The sequence below is a fragment of the Podarcis erhardii genome, assembly GCF_964252035.2.
Source record: "Podarcis erhardii genome assembly, chromosome: 13".
In the NCBI taxonomy this organism is placed as follows: domain Eukaryota; kingdom Metazoa; phylum Chordata; class Lepidosauria; order Squamata; family Lacertidae; genus Podarcis; species Podarcis erhardii.
Genome location: NC_138502.1, coordinates 12,707,278 through 12,728,013, shown reverse-complemented (window position 1 = coordinate 12,728,013; position 20,736 = coordinate 12,707,278). Strand labels below are relative to the sequence as shown.

Genomic DNA, 20,736 nt, shown 5'->3' with positions numbered 1-20,736 from the left:
ACTCTAAGTAGAATAATGAAGCATAACCACCCACCCTACCCACTCACCACTCCCAGTCTTCCCCTCCCCCTCTTCTACTTCCTAATTGTTTAAACCAATTCATAAACCAAGAATTTATGCATTCACCACTAATAATGAAACACATGTTGTAGATATTTTTCAACAATTATTATGCTATTTTTGTGATATACAAATGACATGAGAAAACTTGGTATACTTATTTGTATAACATCATTCTTGTTTGTAAAACCCAATAAAACAAAAAAACCAATATAAAAGAAGAAGCTTGGACCATTGTTGAGGGTCAGGGAGAAGGAGGCAAAGAAGATAGGATATTTGTACAAGCTCAGTTAAGTTTCTGGCTGAAGTGAGATGTGAGCAAGGGACTCACTGGTATGAATCTGAGCTCCAGACTAGCACTGAGAGACCAGGGTTCAAATCCCCACTCGGCCGTGAAGCTCATTGGGAAACCCTGGGTCAGTCTCAGTCTCTTACCCTAGCCTGCCTCACAGGATTGATGAGAGGACTGACTGAAGGAGGCTGGATGCTGCCTTGAGCTCCTTGGTGGAAAGGTGGGGTATAAATCAATCAATCAATCAATCAATCAATCAATCAATCAATCAATCTCCCTTTTGTATAAACTCCCTTAAAATCCTTCTGAAAGTCTTCATCAAGCACCACCAGTAGCTCAACAAGACAGCGGGGTATAAGATTTATTTCTTAACCTTTAGGTTAAAGTGCTGTACACCTGGGAACACCATGAGCTTTAAGTAGCTGGGTTGGTGTTGCAGCATCAGTAGATTTAAACAATTGTTGCTATAATCTTTTTGCATAGCCTTTTACATAAATGCATCTTAAGCCCCCCCTTTTCTAGTAGGATTTAGTAAGAGCTAAATTGGAGTCACTTTTACATGTGCAATTTGTGCACACAACAGCTCCCTCATCTTGTGGTTCAATGTTGTATGTTCACCCCTCTTAAAAATATACATTCCCCTAATAATAACGGCTTGCTTTATATTCTGCTTATGTTTCCCAGGCACGTAATGTTCTCTGACATTTCCCTTTTTCTAAGATTCCTTTGTGTGGAATGTAATGTGCTTTGAATTTCCTTAGTGTAGATTATTAATTTCCTTAGTGAGAGGGTGGGGGGCAGCCAAGTACTGCAACTATGAGTTGGGCCATAGGGAAAGCCCCATGGAGGCCATGCTTTCCACAAAGTCCCAAGCGCCCCTTGTAAGGTCGTGTCACCATGGATGTTAAAATGCCCATGGACAACCAAACTAGGTGTCTCCAGGAGAACATCTGCCATGACCTGAAGCAGCTTGGGCAGGGAATCCTTGGTGCAGCAGGGAGGTTGCTACACCAAAAGGAATCCTGTACTGCCCTTACTGCCCAACCTCCAGAACATGCACTCAGAGAACTGGGTCTTCCCAATAGGACACCTGGTACAAACTAATGACTTCCTAAAACTCACTGCAACCTCGCCTCCCCACCCATATGAGCTGGGTTGCTGTGTGTATGAGAAACCTGGTGGACAAGCAGCGGCAATATCAGGCCCATCTGCTTCATCCAGCCAAGTCTCTGTTACACATGCCAGGTCAAGTCCTCCATCCACAATCAAGTCGTGGATGACAGCCGTCTTGTGAATCATTGACCTGGCATTGCACAGCAGCACCTTAAAGTCATGTGGGTCTCCCTTGTTGAATCCAGTATCCTTGCGGACAAGACCAGACCTGGAGGCAGGGATAGTCTTCAAACTACGACTAAACCTGCCTCATCGGTAATTACATGGTCATAAATCCACCATTGCTCTGACCTTTCAATAACTGTTACGCTCTTAGGCATCAACCACCAGACCCAATAACTTACAATTTCTTCAATTTAGCCTCCTATCTTCTCTCTTAGCCTCTGTTCTGTTTTGCTCAGCTCCAGATGATACCCTGTCAATGCTTTGTCCAACCTTTTATAATCTAGCGGCCACAGCTTCTGGCCAATAGCACACGGCCAGGTTGCAAGACAGTCTTCTATTGGACTTCAGCCAAGGTCCAATAGGAATACTTTAGTGACCCTCAGAACACCAATTGGATTGGTCCCTGCTAGTCTCAGCACAAACCATTGAAGCCTGGTCCTTTAGGATCAATGAAAAATGCCCCCAGCAACAACAGCATGATCCTAGCCACTTCCTCCAGCCAGCCCAGAGCATGCTCCTAGCTGTCAACTTCCTCTTCCTCAGTATCAGATCATGCCAGTCATGAATGGAGAATTAAATGCAATTTTGCAAAGCAGCTCAGATATGCCGAAATGTGTTTTCGAAAGCCAAAGCTGATGAAAAGCCTTCACAATGATTCTGGGAAAGGGCCAGGGTTGCAACTGCAATCACTAGGAACACCTTCTTAGTCACTACCAAGAAATCCACACTCAAAAAGGGCAAAGTCATAAGATACAACTCAATTAATACTTCAAAAACAACAATAACACAAAAACCTGAAAATGCAACTGATTGCCCACAAGGCAACCAACTGAAAGATGAACTTGCTGCCAAACAAGGATAGCTCAATAGCAACCTTCAGGAAATGGGGATGCCAGTCGTCTGAATTTGAGGCCCAGACCTTTTCTATTAATCTGTAGAAGACTTCACTGATAGCATAGGCCAGGGGTCAGCAAGGCTTACTAGGCATGGGCAGGATCACTCCTGCAGAGATCCCCGTGGGACGGGCAGGCGCAGCATGATGCCGGAAATCTCTTCTGCGCATGCCCAGATGCCAAAAATCACACCTGCGCAGAAGGATTTTGGCATCTGGGCATGCGTAGGAGTGATTTCTGGAGCCGCGGAAGAGAGTCCCTGCACTGCGCTGGTTTAGCGCAGCATGTGGGGACTCGCCAAGCAGGTGGCTGGGTTCGGGGGCAGCTCATGGGCCAGTTAAGCGACTCTCATGGGCCTCCTCAGGCCCATGGGCCTTAGGTTGTCGACCTCTGGCATAGGCCAAGGATGGGGAGCTGGGTTCAGCTGGTGGGGGCAGGTCCTTGGTTTCCCCCACCCTTGGTATGCCATTTTAACAAGTGTCCATCACCATGATGTCAAAATATCAATTCTTCCTTGCTAGTGTTGTAAGCTGCGCTAGAAAGGAAAATGCAAAGCCAGCTAAGCAAGGCTGGAAATTTCTGCCATGGAAACATGGGAAGTTAGCTGACCCCAGGGAACCTAAAGTCCAGCTTAGTCTGGAAGCTACGCAACTGGAATTATTATTCTAAAAAACCAAACATAGCTCTATCACCTTGCCTTGAATTAAAACAAAAGGAGCTTATTATTTTGAATTTTGCTCATTTAATCCCCCCTTTGCCTCTTCTCACTTTCATATCACCACTTTTTATGTGTAACTATGTCCTGCCTTCTCTTTCCTGCAGGATATTCTATAGCAGCAAAAGCCAAAGGGGTCATGCCGCACCTGATATGTTCACAAATTTAATATAGCGGTCATTCTTAAATTTCTCCCATGGCTACTTGAAAATTGCTGAGGATATTGTCAGACCACTTAATATTTTTTTTTCCTGTCTGTTGTAGTATTTGTAACACATGGCAACAAGTGCTCTGTTGTTTTTAATTGTATTTCAGTGCTTGTTTTGTTTTGTATTTTATTGCATTGCAATTTGGATTGTATATAATTCCGTGGAATTCACAGACACACCAATGGACCACAGTTAGAAAACATCTGGATATTAGGATAAGAGTTCACTGCTTAGAATCCACCTCTTCAGATATATCTAAAAGAGTAGCATTTTTCAAATTTATTAATACAATTTTCCCTCAAAAATAATTCTGTGCCTCAAGTTAGCAGTAATCCCCAGATTACCAGTTTTCATTCTTTTTCTCCTTAAACAACAACAAAAAAAAAAACAGATTCCTAGCATTTATATAACAAGGCCTGTGAAACGTCAGTTTTCTTTTCCCCTCCGTGATAAATAAACCTATTTTTCCATTTTCAGTATTTTATTCTGTCCCTTCCCTATAGAAAAAAAAAAAATCACTCCATCCTGTAGAATAATTTCCCAGGCCTCCAAGACTTTGAATTTCTTTCTTCTGTTTAATAGAATTCAAGTAGAAAAGTGAGGAAAGAGAATTGAAACAGCTCTCACTAAATGGCAGCAAAAAAGTTTGACATGGGAAGTGATGGATCTTTCAAAATCCATTCAAACCAGTCTAATTAATTCTTAATTTTTATTTCTTGCTCCCTCTACGTCGATAGAAAGAAATAGGTGAGTATTATTACATCCAGATACTAGAGAACTTGTACCAACCATATGATTGTGAAATGTACCGTGCAATTGTGACTATAAAACACTAAAAACAACATCAAAGAATGGGAACGATTATAATACAGCATTACAAAATACCACAGTTTAGGATTGTGACAGGAGCCATATTGGTTATAGCTGCTTGTACATAGTGGAAATTTAACTGAGTTAAAACATTGCTTCTTTTCTGGGGAGACGCGGGGGTATGCATAGAATCATAGAATAGAATCATAGAATCATAGAGTTGGAAGAGACCACAAGGGCCATCGAGTCCAACCCCCTGCCAAGCAGGAAACACCATCAGAGCACTCCTGACATATGGTTGTCAAGCCTCTGCTTAAAGACCTCCAAAGAAGGAGACTCCACCACACTCCTTGGCAGCAAATTCCACTGTCGAACAGCTCTTACTGTCAGGAAGTTCTTCCTAATGTTTAGGTGGAATCTTTTTTCTTGTAGTTTGGAACCATTGCTCCGTGTCTGCTTCTCTGGAGCAGCAGAAAACAACCTTTCTCCCTCCTCTATGTGACATCCTTTTATATATTTGAACATGGCTATCATATCACCTCTTAACCTCCTCTTCTCCAGGCTAAACATGCCCAGCTCCCTTAGCCGTTCCTCATAAGGCATCGTTTCCAGGCCTTTGACCATTTTGGTTGCCCTCCTCTGGACACGTTCCTGTTTGTCAGTGTCCTTCTTGAACTGTGGTGCCCAGAACTGGACACAGTACTCCAGGTGAGGTCTGACCAGAGCAGAATACAGTGGCACTATTACTTCCCTTGATCTAGATGCTATACTCCTATTGATGCAGCCCAGAATTGCATTGGCTTTTTTGGCTGCCGCGTCACACTGTTGGCTCATGTCAAGTTTGTGGTCAACCAAGACTCCTAGATCCTTTTCACATGTACTGCTCTCAAGCCAGGTGTCACCCATCTTGTATTTGTGCCTCTCATTTTTTTTGCCCAAGTGCAATACTTTACATTTCTCCCTGTTAAAATTCATCTTGTTTGTTTTGGCCCAGTTCTCTAATTTGCCAAGGTCGTTTTGAAGTGTGATCCTGTCCTCTGGGGTGTTAGCCACCCCTCCCAGTTTGGTGTCATCTGCAAATGTGATCAGGATGCCCTTGAGTCCATCATCCAAGTCGTTGATAAAGATGTTGAATAAGACCGGGCCCAAGACAGAACCCTGTGGCACCCCACTAGTCACTCTTCTCCAGGATGAAGAGGAACCATTGATGAGCACCCTTTGGGTTCGGTCAGTCAGCCAGTTACAAATCCACTGAGTGGTAGCATAGTCAAGTCCACATTTTACCAGCTTCTTTACAAGAATATCATGGGGCATACCCCTAAGCTTTTTGTGAATTGAAGTTTGGCCTCATTGAGGGGCAGTATTTCAATATGAGTAGGAAAATGAGAGTACCCCTAAACATTTTTTTAAAGAAAAAAAGCACTGGTTAAAACTATAGCAAAAGTACTGACAAGACATGTGGACAGCTACCCAGCAAGAAGCAGAAGTAAGTATTAGGCGGTTTCTGGTGAGCAAATCAGATGTTACAGAATCTGAGCCACAAAAAGTAAATCGTTGGCTTGCTTGACAAATCCACAGGAGCCTAACCACAGCAACTAACCATCAGCTTGCTTGACAAATAAGAATGCTAAATTTATAAATATTAAGACGTGATAAACAAACTTGTGTGCATGGATGGAATACACCCCCCAAAAAGCATAAAAGAATTGTGCAGCGCAGGCTTCCTAACCTCACCCCCTCCAGATGTTTTTGGCCTACAACTCCCATGGTCCCTAGCTAGCAGGAACAGTGGTCAGGGATGATGGGAATTGTAGTCTCAAAACATCTGGAGGGCCGAGTTTGAGGAAGCCTGGTGCAGAGGTTTGGATAGGGAGAGTCTGGAAGTTGCTGCAGGAATTAATAAAGATCACCCAATGGTGCCCTTGCTTCATATCTTAGTCTTGACCAGTTATGTCCCACCTGGGACAGGTATTGAGGATGCTACCACAGGGTCTCAGGGACAGCTTGAGAAAAAAGGTACATCTTCAAATGAGGAACAGATATTGATCTGCCTGTCCAATGTATGTTTCTTAGCCTCTTGACTGAGTCAGATGAACGCCTGATAGAAAAAAATTAACAAATGTATTGGTTCGTGCTGTTTTAATAAGGTATAATTTGCTTAGGGACGCGGGTGGCGCTGTGGGTAAAACCTCAGCGCCTAAAGCTTGCCGATTGCATTGTCGGTGGTTCGAATCCCCACGGTGGGGTGAGCTCCCGTCTTTCGGTCCCAGCTCCTGCCCACCTAGCAGTTCGAAAGCACCCCTAAGTGCAAGTAGATAAATAGGTACCACTTTCTAGCGGGAAGGTAAACGATGTTTCCGTGTGCTGCGCTGGTGCTGGCTCGCCAGAGCAGCTTCGTCATGCTGGCCACGTGACCCGGAAGTGTCTCCGGACAGCGCTGGCCCCCGGCCTCTTAAGTGAGATGGGCGCACAACCCTAGAGTCGGACACGACTGGCCCGTACGGGCAGGGGTACCTTTACCTTTACCTTAATTTGCTTAAAAGCATGGTTTCCTAGCTGTGTGCAGCAGCAATACAACATACAAAATCAAATCAAGTTGAAAATAAAATTTGGGAGTGGGTGTCATTTAAAACGGCTGCTGAAATTTAAAAAGTCACCGTTTTGTATGAGTTTTGTGTGTTCTGAAAGGAATCATATAAGTAGGTGGATCGTGCTCACAACATTGCCTATGCCAGCCACTGAAAGGTGTAAAAGACATAAGTGAAATTGGAAAAGAAAAGAAAATGAATATGAAAGAAAAAGTGATTGATATGTGCTGTATGTGCGATATAACATTGTTTTTCTCTACCTGTTTTTGCAGCTTAAATTTACAATGCTTTAAACTGAAACGCTTCTTTGATGGATCTAGATCCAGGCACAGAGTCAGCTGGGTACATTAACCCAGGCATAGCCAGCCGGGGGTGGGGGGTAGGAGGAGGCTGCCAGAGACCTGAAAGACTTATGCTGTCATGACAAGAATGCCCAATGCCTCCCTGCCAACCAGTCAGGGAAATATCTCCCACAGAGACACCTCTGACCTTGGGGTTGATGTTATATTGATGCCATTTGAAGATTTCTCTCTCTCTTGTTTTCCAACAGAGTTCCAAGCTGACTTGGAAGTGTAAGTCCCAAGTGTGAGGTACCACTGTATTTGCATTTTGTACTGGCAGCTAATTCCTGTCAGTGGTTTCCCAGAACAGTCACATGACTAACGAAACAAGCTTGAAGACCTGAACGAACACCAACGTTTATCTTGCTACATCCACATTGGATGCCCAAACGTCTTAGGTTACAGGCTTTAATTTTCAGAATTAATGCTTTTGTTTAGCCCATACTTAATTAAAAATAAGGCCACTTGTATAACTTAGGTAAGACAGCAGAAAACCTCGTGTTCTGCTGGGGAAACCCAGCAATATTTTCATTCACAGATTGTGCAAATACACTTCACCTGCCAAAAACCCTCCAATGCCACCATTAAGAAGCACATGTTCTCCTGTTAATTAGAGCTCAATTTGGATTAATGTGCTGGAAGGGATGAGATCACAAACTGCGGAACAAAACAAGCTGCAAGGTCATTAAGGTTAGAACTTGAGTTAACACTTCATTTGGTGCAAAAGACAGTGTGGGAGTAGGGGAGACTACAGTTTCTTTATATCAAGTTTTCTTCTCTACATTTATGATTCAGCGATCATAATTCAGAATTAATGTTTTCTGAACCTCACCTTAATGTCCCACCATTATCTCCACCTTCCACTGGATGGCACATCCTTCTCATTCATCATTTGCATGGGGCATAGCCACCAACGCCCCATCAAATGAAGCCACACTAGGCTCAATCCCTGCCTTCCTTCTGTAGTTTTGTAAGGCTTGTTCACACAGGAGCAAAGTCTAGATTTCCATTGGCCGGTCTTGTGGCATCCCTGTGACATCTTCCGTATCTCAGGGTTGCCCTGGACATTTCCTACTAGGAGTGTTTAAAACACACACACACACACAAACACCTTTGCATAGTCCCTAATGGTAGGATTGGGACCCAGGGGAAAAGATCTGGAGCAAGGTAGAGAGGATGCCAGGTGTACCTCCCTACATTAATGGGGATGAAATGTTCATACAGATCCACATTGGGCTTTGGAGCTGAACCACAGGGTCAAAACATCAAGAGAGGAGGCCATGTCTATAATCCACATAGCACAGCTTTCAAAATCTGAACAGACATCTCTTTAAAAAGTTAGTGTTTTGTCTTCCAGGGTGACACCTTTCATCAAGTAGGGAGCAGGAGGACGTGATACTTCTGCTGGTGCTCAAATCTGGGTTGTTATTTTTTTAGTACCATTAGCCAATACAACTTGAAATCTAAAATTCTGGTACTTGGAAGGAATTTGGAAACATTATTTTGGTGACTGAGAAAAGCACAGAACTGGTAGTGCTGTGAGAAAGACAAATGGAAGTGGACCAGAAAGTCACAGACAGTTTCATGGATTTTTAATGTTCACATTTTATTGACATAATTTTAGTTTTAAAGAAATAGAGTGATACAGTGGAAAAAAGGGGGAAAGAACAAAGCTGTATATAAGAACTATATTTTCTATGTCTGCTTATCTGAGTCACAAGGTGGAAGAGTGAGAAAAGAGGCCGGGTTTTAATAAGCAACCAGGGATACCACAAATAACTGCTTGATCCCACAGCAGCAAGAATCATGAGAAAAGGAATGAGATCTCACTTATATCATGCAATCCTCTGGCCTTTGCCCAGACCTGCCCTGGAAGATTGGGGGACTACATTGAGAGGTCTCTTGAGAGGGATGCAGTGCAGGAGGGGGGAAGTGTAGGGGGTTGCTGAGTGTCAGAGAGGATGGTAGTGGAGGTTTGTTGCCTGAGCAGAAGTCTGCTTGTGAAACAATGGCATTCAAAATCTTAATTCAATTGGGTATCCATTCTTACAAGAAAGCGAAATATTCCTACTGAGGTAATATTCGTGGTAGATGAAATCATATCTAAAACACGTGGTGACTGGAACAGGAGATGAGCTCGAATGTGGACCAGTTTGTGGTATGCCAATAACAGTGCAGATGTCTTTAAGATCTTGGTCAGAGACATGAACGAAAGTGTGATTGGCGTAGGGAGCCAGGCCTCTTTTCTGGACTATATAGTCGCAGTAATTTGTGACTTTAGTCCTCGGGTAATCGACATACTCGTGTTTGAAGGACCGGAAATCCCAGGAGGCTTCAGTCCCCAGCACCATTCAGGAGAGTAAAACCAAGAGCAGCCATGAAGGACAGGGCCCCTTGGCAGCCATGGCTCGCTGTGGCTCTTGGTGGTTGTTCTGTGCAGAAAAAACAGGAAACGGTGAAAAGTTCAACGGGGCATTTTCATGCTCTCCCTTTTTCCATCAGATTTATTATATAAACCAGTTCCCAGGAAATAGCAAGGGAAAATCTGAAAAGGGCTATGACAGCCTTGCTCAAATTGTAATTTTAATTCCCTCATTAGGTAGTTATGAGGCTGTCTAGTACTGCCGTCAGACACTGCCCCATCTACTTCAGTACTGTGGTATCTCAGAAGTCAAACAAAATCCGTTCTGGAACTCCGTTTGACTTCCAAAATGTTCAGAATCCAAGGCACAGCTTCCGATTGGTTGCAGGAAGTCTGAAGTTGCATCAGACGTTTTGGTTCCAAAGAACGTTTGACAATTGAAACACTCACTTCCAGGTTTACAGGATTCAGTTGGCAAAGTGTTTGAGTCGCAAGGTGTTGGGATCCAAGGTATGCCTTTATTGTCTAGCATTGAGTTGTGGCCCTTCCCCATTCCCATCTCTCTTCCTCCACCCCATTACAACTATGAAACTATAGTTGAGTTGACAGGCAGATTGAAGAAATGAATAAAACTAAGTTTCAGAGACTAATAAGCACCTCAAAAATCACAGAAAAATTAGCCTCTGCAAAGACAATGAATGACACCATTATTCTTCGTGTCACAACAGCAGAAATAAACAGGAGTGAGTTCCCCAAATTAGCATAATGAGATTCAAGACGTTACTTCCCAAAGCGCCCAACTCTTAACCTTAGTCAGAGTGTGGTGGTCTCCTGTGTGTCTCCTGTGTGGTGGACAACCTAATTCAGGTTGTCATGAAATAATAGCAATTTATTGATTTTATTGCCAATGTATTTTTATTGCCAGAAAGAAAAAACAGTGTTTGACTCCCAGGGCAGCATAAGTACAACCAACTGAAAAAAAGGTAGTCCCTACTCGCAGGCTGAAGATTGTAATGATACAAAGGGACAAAGGGATGAGTGAAGAAGAAAAAGACAGACCTCTGTGCCAGTCCTTAAAGTCAAACAGACAAACTAAGAAATACATAAAATTTGTTCAAGTCAGACCCTGCTTTCTATTTGAGACATCCCAATGATAACTTGGCATCTACTTTCTAGATTTCTAGATAAAAAAATGTGTAAAGACCTTTGAAATGGGCACCTTTCATGACTGTAAAATTATCCTAAATCTAGGAATGTAGCTTTTTCCAATGAAGCTTCATTTCCCTGTACATAGAGCTTTACTTCCTACTTTCTGCTGTTCATACCTTCTCAAAATGTACATTTCTATATAAGGATACTGGGCTTCCTTGTACAGGGGTGGTGGTACTTACATGACTTAATCTTTCTCCAAAAATTAAAGAATTCCTGCACATAGCAATATTTAAATTCCGCATAAAGCAGTGTAACCTAAATTTCAGCATGGCTGTTACATACAGTCTTCAGTACATCAGCCTTCTGTACTCTGAATTGATGCAGCCAATCCACAGCTCAGCCACCACATCTATTGTCAGAGAGCTTGTACTCAAAGATGATTGGCTGCCAGTGAAATGCAGGAAAAGAATATGGCTGCCATGATTAATACTTAGGAGAAGGAGTCACACAGAGGTTAAATATCTATTCACAAAAATGAATATATGCATAGATAAATAAAATTACAGGGGGGGGGATACAAGGAGAAAAGTGTTGTTAAACATGGAAAAAGTTTATTCTATTAAAGACAGGGGGAAATTGAGATCAAGCATGGAAGAAAAGAAATGACAGACAAAGATTAGCTCTTCAAAAGCTGGCTGATTTAAAACCCGCCTGCAGTGTGCCTTCTAGGCCACCTTTCCTACTGCTGAACAAAACAATGAACATAGCTTCGTAGATGAACATGTTGAGGCCTTTTTCTTACCTAGTGTAATAGAAATTGGTCTCCCAAAGAGTCGATCAAAATATCTTCTTTCGCTCATATGCGCCTCTAAGCATCCTCCAGTAAGAGACACCTTATATAGAGAGAATTCAGCTATGGTGGATGATGATACGTGGAAAATTGTTACTGGATGTCCTGGGACAAAGGCTGGAAGCCAATTTTTCCCCCAGTAGGAGATGGAAATGAAGCATCATTAGTAGAAAAACATTTAGGTCTAATTTAATTGATCTTGAATGTTCTTGTAGGACGCATTCTGTACCCAACAGGTTGACGGTACAGCTGATGTCTATATTCTCACATGAATATTTTGACTCACTCCAGACAGGCATATTACATCATGCAATGCATGGGAAAGTGTTCATTCACCCATATTGATCAGGGCTAATCCTGATTCTCTACAGTGGATAGAGTGCTTATAGCATGAATGTTCCCCCTTGTTAGTAAAGACTTACTGGAAGACCAAGAGGCAGATATCTTCTACGTAGGGGTGCGTATGGATGCTTTGTTGTCACTTGAGGCTAAGGTGGCATCAGTGGCACAGAGTACCTTCCATCGACTTCAGCTGATGGCCTAGCTCTACACCTATCTGGACATAGACAGCCTAACTACTATTGTCTATGCTCTGGGGACCTCTAGGTTAGATTACTGTCAGGTGTTCTACTCAGAGCTCTGAAGACAATTCAGATACTTCAGTTAGTGCGGAACTTGGTGGCCAGCCATAAAGGACAGGGCCCCTTGGCAGCCATGGCTCGCTGTGGCTCTTGGTGGCAGAAAAAAGAGGAAATGATGTAAAGTTCAACAGGGCATTTTCATGCTTTCCCTTTTTTCCTTCAGATTTATTATATAACCCATTTCCTAGGGAAAATCAAGGGAAAACCTTGCTCAAATTGTAATCCTAATTCCCTCATTAGGTAGTTATGAGGCTGCAGTCAGACCATTGGCCCGTCTACTTCAATACAGTGGTAATTCAGAAGTCCTAAATGTAGAGAAGAAAACTTTATATTAAGAAACTGTAGGCTCCCCTCTGCCCACACTGTCCTTTTGCCCCAAATGAAGTGTTACCTCAAGATCAAACCTTAATGACCTTGGAGCAGGTTCTGTTCCGAGTTTTGTGATCTCAACATTTGTAGCACACGCCTGTACGTTACTTCAAATTAAGCTCTAATTAACAGGAGAACACGTGCTTCTTAATGGCAGCATTGGAGGGTTTTTGGCAGGTGAAGTGCTTTTGCACAATCTATGAACGAAAATATTGCTGGTTTTTTTTGTGTGTGGACGTGCAGAGTCCCCCAAACCCCGGCTGGCCCCCTAGTGGAATAACGACTCAATACAACGTGCTATGGGATTAAAATTGGCCACAACTTTATTATGTTTCAGATGAAGGTAGACTTTGGCTTAGGCATTGGGCATTATCTCTCCCACTCTGGGGATTTGGGGAACATCAGGGTTATCCAGAGTGTGTGTGGGTGTGGGATGGGCTGGCTCTAGAGAACATATGTTCACATGCGTTACGCTGCCATCGCAGGGGAGGGCAATGACAACCTGTAGGCGTATGGCCAATGCCTACCCTCAAACAACCCCTTTAACGGGGAACCCTGTGATCGCCGCCTCAAAGAGGAAGGGAGCGTGGGTCACTGCTACACGCCCACTCCTATCTAGGGAAGATAGACTAAAGGATTCCGCTCAAGGCCTGAAACTGCCAACGTTGTGATGTTTTGCTACGGGAAAGGCAAAACCTGCCAACACAGGGTAATTCTTTTCTTGCCCTTGAACAGCGACATTGATGTAGCAGCGCCAACGTACCTGTGGAGGAAAGGTGAACCTGAAATAGAAGGCATAACTGAGGGTGGGTAGGGTGGGAGAAACTCTGGAGCCAAATGACGATTCCCAGGTATGTTCCTCCCCCTATTGTGTGGACAGGGTGTTCCCTCCCCCTATCTGGCCTGATCACCTTGGCCACTCCTCCCCAGGCGGAATTGGGCAACTGGCAGAGGTTTTACAAATGGCCTTATTTTTAATTAAGTCTGGGCTGTAGCTAAACAAAAACATTAATTCTGGAAATTAAAGCCTGTAACCTCAGACATCTTGGCATCCACTGTGGATCTGGCAAGATAAACGTTGGTGTCTGTTCAGGTCTTCAAGCTAGTTTCATGAGTCATGTCAGTGTTCCAGCTATAGAACGAGCCTTTTCCTACCATGGAATTCAGCTCTTTTGACTGTTGCACTCTGGGTTGACATGGGATTGCCATATTTCAGAAATGAAAAACCAGCAGGACACCCTCAAATTGTTGAGCTTTCTTTAGGAAGACCCCATTTTTTCCAAAAGCACCATTTTTTGATTGACTATCAATCTGCTTTCGAACACATTTTTAAAAGAAAAGTGTGACTAGTTTTTCAGATGCCTTTTAATTGAATAATTTTCTAAAGAGATGCCTGAAGCAACTGATATTATAGCTGAAGTCTTGTTTATTTTGTTATATTTTACTCCAATAAGACCCTTTTATCCTAAATAGAACCCAGTAGGGCAGACATGTCTGTACAATGTATGTCCCTTGTTGCTTATTAAAATCCAGCCTCATTTCTAACTCTTCCACCTTGTGACTCAGATAAGCAATAAACTTACTTGGTTTATGTTGACAGGATTGTCATCAGAAAAATAGCCACTTATTGGGAAATGAGGGGCACTTCTCAACATCCCTTATGAAACTCCAACATATACAGATGTACAAAAAGAAATCTTAGGCGGGAAACCACAGCCTAAGATGTAAAAGCAAAATTCAAGATGTTCCCACAGACTGGCATGGGGGCAAAATGGAGTAGGAGAATGTAACAACTCTTTGCCTAGATCAATGAACGAGAGCACTCCACAATGCAACAGTTTATTGCAGGATGAGTTCCAAAAGACGCAGTATGGCTTCAGCAAAGGCTGTGTTCCTAATCTAGGACCAGCAACTTGCAGGGTCCAGAAACCCTGGGAAATATCAAGATTTCACTTGAGCTGGGCCCACCATCTTGGCCAAGTCCCCTTTGAAACATTCATGTTAACTAGTTTTTACATAGCTTTTGTATGTTGTGGCTTATTTTCCTCAGTGTGTGAGTTTACTTTTTTTTTTATAAATTTTTATTGGGTTTTCAGGTTTTATAACAACAAACAACACATATGACTTCCCCCCACCCCCCCACAAACATCCCACTTCCCCCATTTAATTCAGCAAGTTCTTATTCCTCTCTCTAAACTTAATCTCATTATTCTCCAACTTAATTCTTCTTATTAAACCCCATATTATTACCCTATCTTCTTATATGCAATAAATCCTTTTTTCTAAGATCAATCAAACTTTATATACCATTCTCCCCTTTTTTATATTAAAGTATAAATCAAATTTACAATAACCAAAAGTCATAAAATTTTTCAAAAATCTGTTTTCCCCCCTCCCTCCCTGCCCGGGTATCTGTCCCTTCCCAGGTAGTTATCCTCCCATAAAATTCCTAGCCAGGATTCCTCACATCTCCAGCCCTCAAGTCTATTTCAGTCTCTCTCCGGTTTTTCTGTTGATATTCCTTTTTGCTGGTTTCCAGGTCTCGAAGGGTGTCTGTTACAGTTACTTCCTCTTCTCCCAGTTCAAACTTAATTGAAAAAACTTGTTGCCAGGGTTTTACCAAAAGTCCTCCAGGTTGCAGATAACAAAGGCCAGAAAAGAGGAGGAAGTCCCAGTTATATTTCTTTACTCCTTTAATTTTCATAATTCCACAGTTTCCGAGGGCTTCCTCCTTCACTTTTCTCCTCAGTCTCATCTCTTCATGATTTGTAATCCAAAAGGTTTCTTTGTTCTCTGGCAACATGGATTTCCACACTTTCTCTTCTCCGACTTCCTTCTCCACCCCCTCCAAAGATGTCATTTTTGGTTCAGCTGCAGAGTCTCTCAAGAACAAGTCTCTAGTTCCATCAGCAAGGTTGCTTGTTTTAAAAATCAAGGTCGTGTATTGTTCTTGTAAGATTCCCACGAGAAAAAAAGCTCTCTCTATTTGTGCTAGTAATTTTCCTTCTGCAGCCATTGTAGTGTCACTGGTTTCCCCTAGGGGGATTGCCATTGTTCAAAGTTCTGCGCCAGCAATCCTTTACCCTATTGTTTATTTACTTTGTTTCAAATCACATCTGCTTATATGTAACACCTTTAAACCAAAGAGATATATAGTAATACAGTTTTGTCCTTTGTTCAGCTGTTTGACCGCTCAGTTGACAGCTGTCAAACTCCGATTCCTTTAGGCTAGATTAGTGCAGGACGCTCCCAGGTCCAAGGGGGGGGGGGTCACAAAAGTTTCCAAAATTCGTCTCTTCCCTCCAGCGCAACTTGACAAAATAAAAGCTTGTTCTTAAAAATTATTAAAGTCTCTTACCAGTTTCAATAAACACAAGATCTTTTTTCCGATCTTAGATTTTCGCTCCTTGCTTCCAATTGCCTGTATGAAGGGGGGGTGCGGACTTCCCTTTAGCACATCCCCCCCGTTTGCCCGATTTAAAAATAGCGATTTTTTTTTTTTTAAGTCCAAATTTTCTTCTACTCACGGGGTGTTTGTATCCGATCGAATTTTCAGGTAGAAAGTTGACGCTCTCCGGTGAATGGCTTGCGGCTTCACTCCACTGAGGTAGCGGTTTACTCTCAGCACCATGCCACCCCCCGTACCTTCTCCGCAGCCTTTAAAAAGGCTCTTCGACTGTCGAGGGGGGCGCTTAAGGTGCCCACCGAGTCACCAGGTCCACAGGTATCCGCACCTGTGGTTTCTAGGGGTCCCCGCGTCGCCGGCGCAGCAAGACCCGTCCTCAGAGGAGCCGATTCCCTCCGGAGCTCGGAGGGAATCCGCCATTACACCGATCGCATCAACCCAGAAGTCCCTCAGTGTGTGAGTTTACAGGCCTTTCTGACTTTGCTAAAATAACTATTTTCCCTGCATAAACATGACAGTGTGTTTTATTCTTGTTTGTTCAGAGGGAAGTCACAATGGTACAAATACACTACAACCGTATAACTAAGGAAAGTAGATAGAGAGATATAGACATATATATACAGTATGTATTGTAAAGAATGAAAAAAGGTGTAATTGATCATATTATGGCAAAATTATATATATGAATAATGCAGAAACCCTAGACATAAAATTGGGCAGGAAGCCATGTCTTTATTATGGGATGGGAAGGTGAACATTTATAAAGGGAAGACTCTGACTCTGGAGATGAGGGACTGCAGCCACAGACAGAGCAGGAGTGGGTTAGTTCAGCACCCCTTCATCAAGAGTTCCCAGATTGAGGTAGAGCAGCACATCTGGAAAGCTCAAAGGCAGCAGTAGAGGAGGAGATAGATGACACTGAGGGGGTTGCTATGCAACCAGGAAGGAGGCAGCATTTAAAGGGCTCTTCTTGTTTCATGGTGTGGGGGGGAGGTCACCCACCTTCTCCCCAAACCAAAAGAGCTGAAAAGGTTAAAATGCAACAGAAATACAAGAGAGGACGGACTGGACTTTGGCACCCTTCATGGTGTGAAAGGGGCGGGGACTCAAAGTGACCAGCTCATAGCTGGGAGTGGCAGGCTCGGAGCTGCTCTCTGGATGTTAATTGTCAATAAACATGTCATATAACTGCCAGACTCATTAATTCTTATCGGAGTTTGCTTGCCTGCCTCAATTCATTACACTATTTGATGCAAATCATGCAGTCGCATGTCAACCCAGGGTGCAGCAGTCAAAAGAGCTGGATTCCATGTTAGGAAAAGGCTCCTTCTATATCTGGAAATACTCGTGCTTGGATTTACCAATCAATGCACTAAGTTCCCAAACATGGATGTGTACCAATAAAAAAACAGCAGCCATATTTACCTGAAGTAAATCTACAGTGGTACCTCACGTTACATATGCTTCAGGTTACATACGCTTCAGGTTACAGACTCTGCTATAACCCAGAAATAGTGCTTCAGGTGAAGAACTTTGCTTAAGGATGAGAACAGAAATCGTGTTCCGGCGGCCTGGCGGCAGTAGGAGGCCCCATTAGCTAAAGTGGTGCATCAGGTTAAGAACAGTTTCAGGTTAAGAATGGACCTCTGAAACGAATAAAGTACTTAACCCGAGGTACCTCTGTATTTCCATTTTGTACTGGCAGCTAATTCCTGTCAGTGGTTTCCCAGAACACTCACATGACTCACGAAACAAGCTTGAAGACCTGAACAGACACCAACGTTTATATTGCTACATCTACTCTGGATGCCAAAATGTCTTAAGTTACAGGTTTTAATTTTTTAGAATCACTGCTTTTATTTAGCCCATACTTAATTAAAAATAAGGCCACTTGTAGAACTTAGGTAAGACAGCAGAAAACCTTGTGTTCTGCAGGGGAACCAAACAATATTTTCATTCACAGATTGTGCAAATACACTTCGCCTGCCAAAAACCCTCCAATGCCGCCATTAAGAAGCACATGTTCTCCTGTTAATTAGAGCTTAATCTGGATTAATGTGCTGGAAGTAATGAGATCACAAATTGCAGAACAGAACCAGCTGCAAGGTCATTAAGGTCTGAACTTGAGATGGGCTGGCTCTAGAGAACATATGTTCAAGCAGAGAGCCCCCCCTCCCCCCAGTTACGCCGCCATCGCAGGAGAGAGCAATGACAACCTGTAGGCGTACGGCCAATGCCTACCCTCAAACAACCCCTTTAACGGGGAACCCTGTGATCGCCGCCTCAAAGAGGAAAGGAGTGCGGGTCACTGCTACACGCCCACGCCTATCTAGGGAAGATAGACTAAAGGATTCCGCCCAAGGCCTGAAACTGCTAACGTTGTGATGTTTTGCTACGGGAAAGGCAAAGCCTGCCAACGCAGGGAAATTCCTTTCTTGCCCTTCAACAGCCACCTTGATGTAACAGCGCCCACATACCTGTGGAGAAAAGGTTAACATGAAAAAGAAGGCATAATTGAGGGTGAGTAGGGTGAGAGAATCTCTGGAGCCAACTGACGGTTCCCTGGCAAGTTCCTCCCCCTATTGTGTGGACAGGGTGGTCCCCCCCCCACCTGGCCTGATCACCTTGGCCACTCCTCCCCAGGCGGGATTGGGCAACTGGCAGAGGTTCTACAAGTGGCCTTATTTTTAATTACGTCTGGGCTGTAGCTAAACAAAAACATTAATTCTGGAAATTAAAACCTGTAACCTCAGACATCTTGGCATCCACTGTGGATGTAGCAAGATAAATGTTGGTGTCTGTTCAGGTCTTCAAGCTAGTTTCGTGAGTCATGTGAGTGTTCCAGATATAGAATGAGCCTTTTCCTAACATGGAATTCAGCTCTTTGGACTGCTGCACTCTGGGTTGACATGGGATTGCCATATTTCAGAAAGGAAAAACCAGCAGGACACCCTCAAAGTGTTGAGCTCTCTTTAGGAAGACACCATCTTTTCCCAAAACCACCATTTTTTGATTGACTATCAATCTGCTTTCGAACATATTTTTAAAAGAATAGCCTGACTAGTTTTTCAGATGCTTTTTAATTGAATAACTTTCTAAAGAGATGCCTGAAGCAACTGATATTATAGTTGAAGTCTTGTTTATTTTGTTATATTTTACTCCAATAAGACCCTTTTATCCTAAATAGAACCCAGTACAATGTATGTCCCTGGTTGCATGTTAAAATCCAGCCTCATTTCTAACTCTTCCACCTTGTGACTCAGATAAGCAGACATGGAATATAGTGGAACCTCCGTTTTTGACCGTAATCTATTCCGGAAAACCGTTCGACTTCCAAAACATTTGAAAACCAAGGCGCAAAGATTTAATTGAAAAATTGAGAAACAATCAGTAGAAGCCTTTTGACTTCCAAGGTGCATTCGAAAACAGAAGCATTTACTTCCGGGTTTTCGGCATTCCAAAGCTGAAACATTTGACTTCTGAGACGGTCGAAAACCAAGTTTCCACTGTCCTTTGATTATGGGCATTGCTCTGAATTAGTGCTGCATGCAATAAACTTCCTTGGTTTATGTTGACAGGATTGTACTCAGAAAAAGAGCCACTTCATTGGGAAACAAGGGACACTTCTCAACATCCCTTATGAAACTCCAACATGTACAGATGTACAAAAAGAAATCTTAGGCGGGGAAAACCACAGCCTAAGATGTAAAAGCAAAATTCAAGACATTCCCACAGACTGGTCCGGGAGCAAAATGGAGTAGGAGAATGTAACAACTGGTTGCCTAGATCAATGAACAAGCGCACTCCACAATGCAATAGTTTATTGCAGGATGAATTCCAGAAGACTCCATGGCTTCCACAAAAGCTGTTTTCATAATCTAGGACCAGCAACTGGTAGGGTCCAGAAACCCCAGGAAATATCAAGATTTCACTTGAGCTGGGTCCGTCATCTTGGCCAAGTCCTTAAATCCCCTTTGCAACATTCATGTTAACTAGTTTTTACATAGCTTTTGTATTTTGTATGTTGTGGCTTATTTTCCTCAATGTGTGAGTTTTCAGGGCTTTCTGACTTTGCTAAAATAAACATTTTCACTGCATAAGCAAGATAATGTGTTTTATTCTTGTTTGTTCAGAAAACTCTGGCTTAAGTATACAAAGTCTCACAGTCAGGAGAGGGGCAAACATGAGTGGGAGATTCCTTTCTGCAAAAGTCCATTTTCCTTGGTCCCATCGAAAGGGGGAGAAAGGGGGTCCTAATAGGTCCCAGCACATCTTTTAAAATGTTTTGGGGAGAGTAAGCTTAACTTCCATGAGTCATCAGTTTTCTGTTTTGCCAGCATTGCTATTTTTATTAATAATTATGAATTGATCAATTAATTCATTAAATTCATATACCACCATTCATCCAAAGATCTCAGGGCAGGTCACTACAGAAAAATACAAAAGAAAACTATGAAATACATAATAAAAACAAGAGGGAAAAAAGCCTATAACCTCCCCTCCCACAAACATATTTTTAGTGTGTTTGTTTTGGGTTTGTTTGTTTGTATACTTACTTACATTCCACCTTCCCCACAGAATTGGGACTCTCTGAGGCTCACCATAAATAAAACAAACACAGGAAAAAACCACAGATACCTATACCTTGGTTTTTATTACTTCAAGCACTGGCATACCCCCAACAAACTCTTTCTCCATTCATTCATTCAT

At 42.8% G+C, this 20,736-nt stretch overlaps 1 protein-coding gene across 8 annotated transcripts in view; it reads right to left on the bottom strand.

The window, feature by feature from the left end:
- The window catches only part of LOC309326507 (angiogenin-2-like), a gene marked incomplete at its 5' end in the record, with an annotated part of 56,094 nt that overhangs the window by 947 nt on the left and 34,411 nt on the right, over nt 1-20,736 (bottom strand). The window contains one exon of one of the 8 annotated variants that reach the window (XM_081835323.1): nt 11,563-11,626. The exons of 4 other annotated variants lie outside the window; for them this stretch is intronic. Coding sequence is in view for 1 of the 4 variants with exons in the window: in XM_081835317.1 (XP_081691443.1) it covers nt 11,563-11,620 (58 nt within the window). Of the gene's footprint in view, nt 1-495; nt 550-1,869; nt 2,088-11,562; nt 11,627-20,736 lie in introns of those variants that run through there. 3 more of the 8 variants (XM_081835317.1, XM_081835319.1, XM_081835322.1) reach the window with 3 other exon arrangements.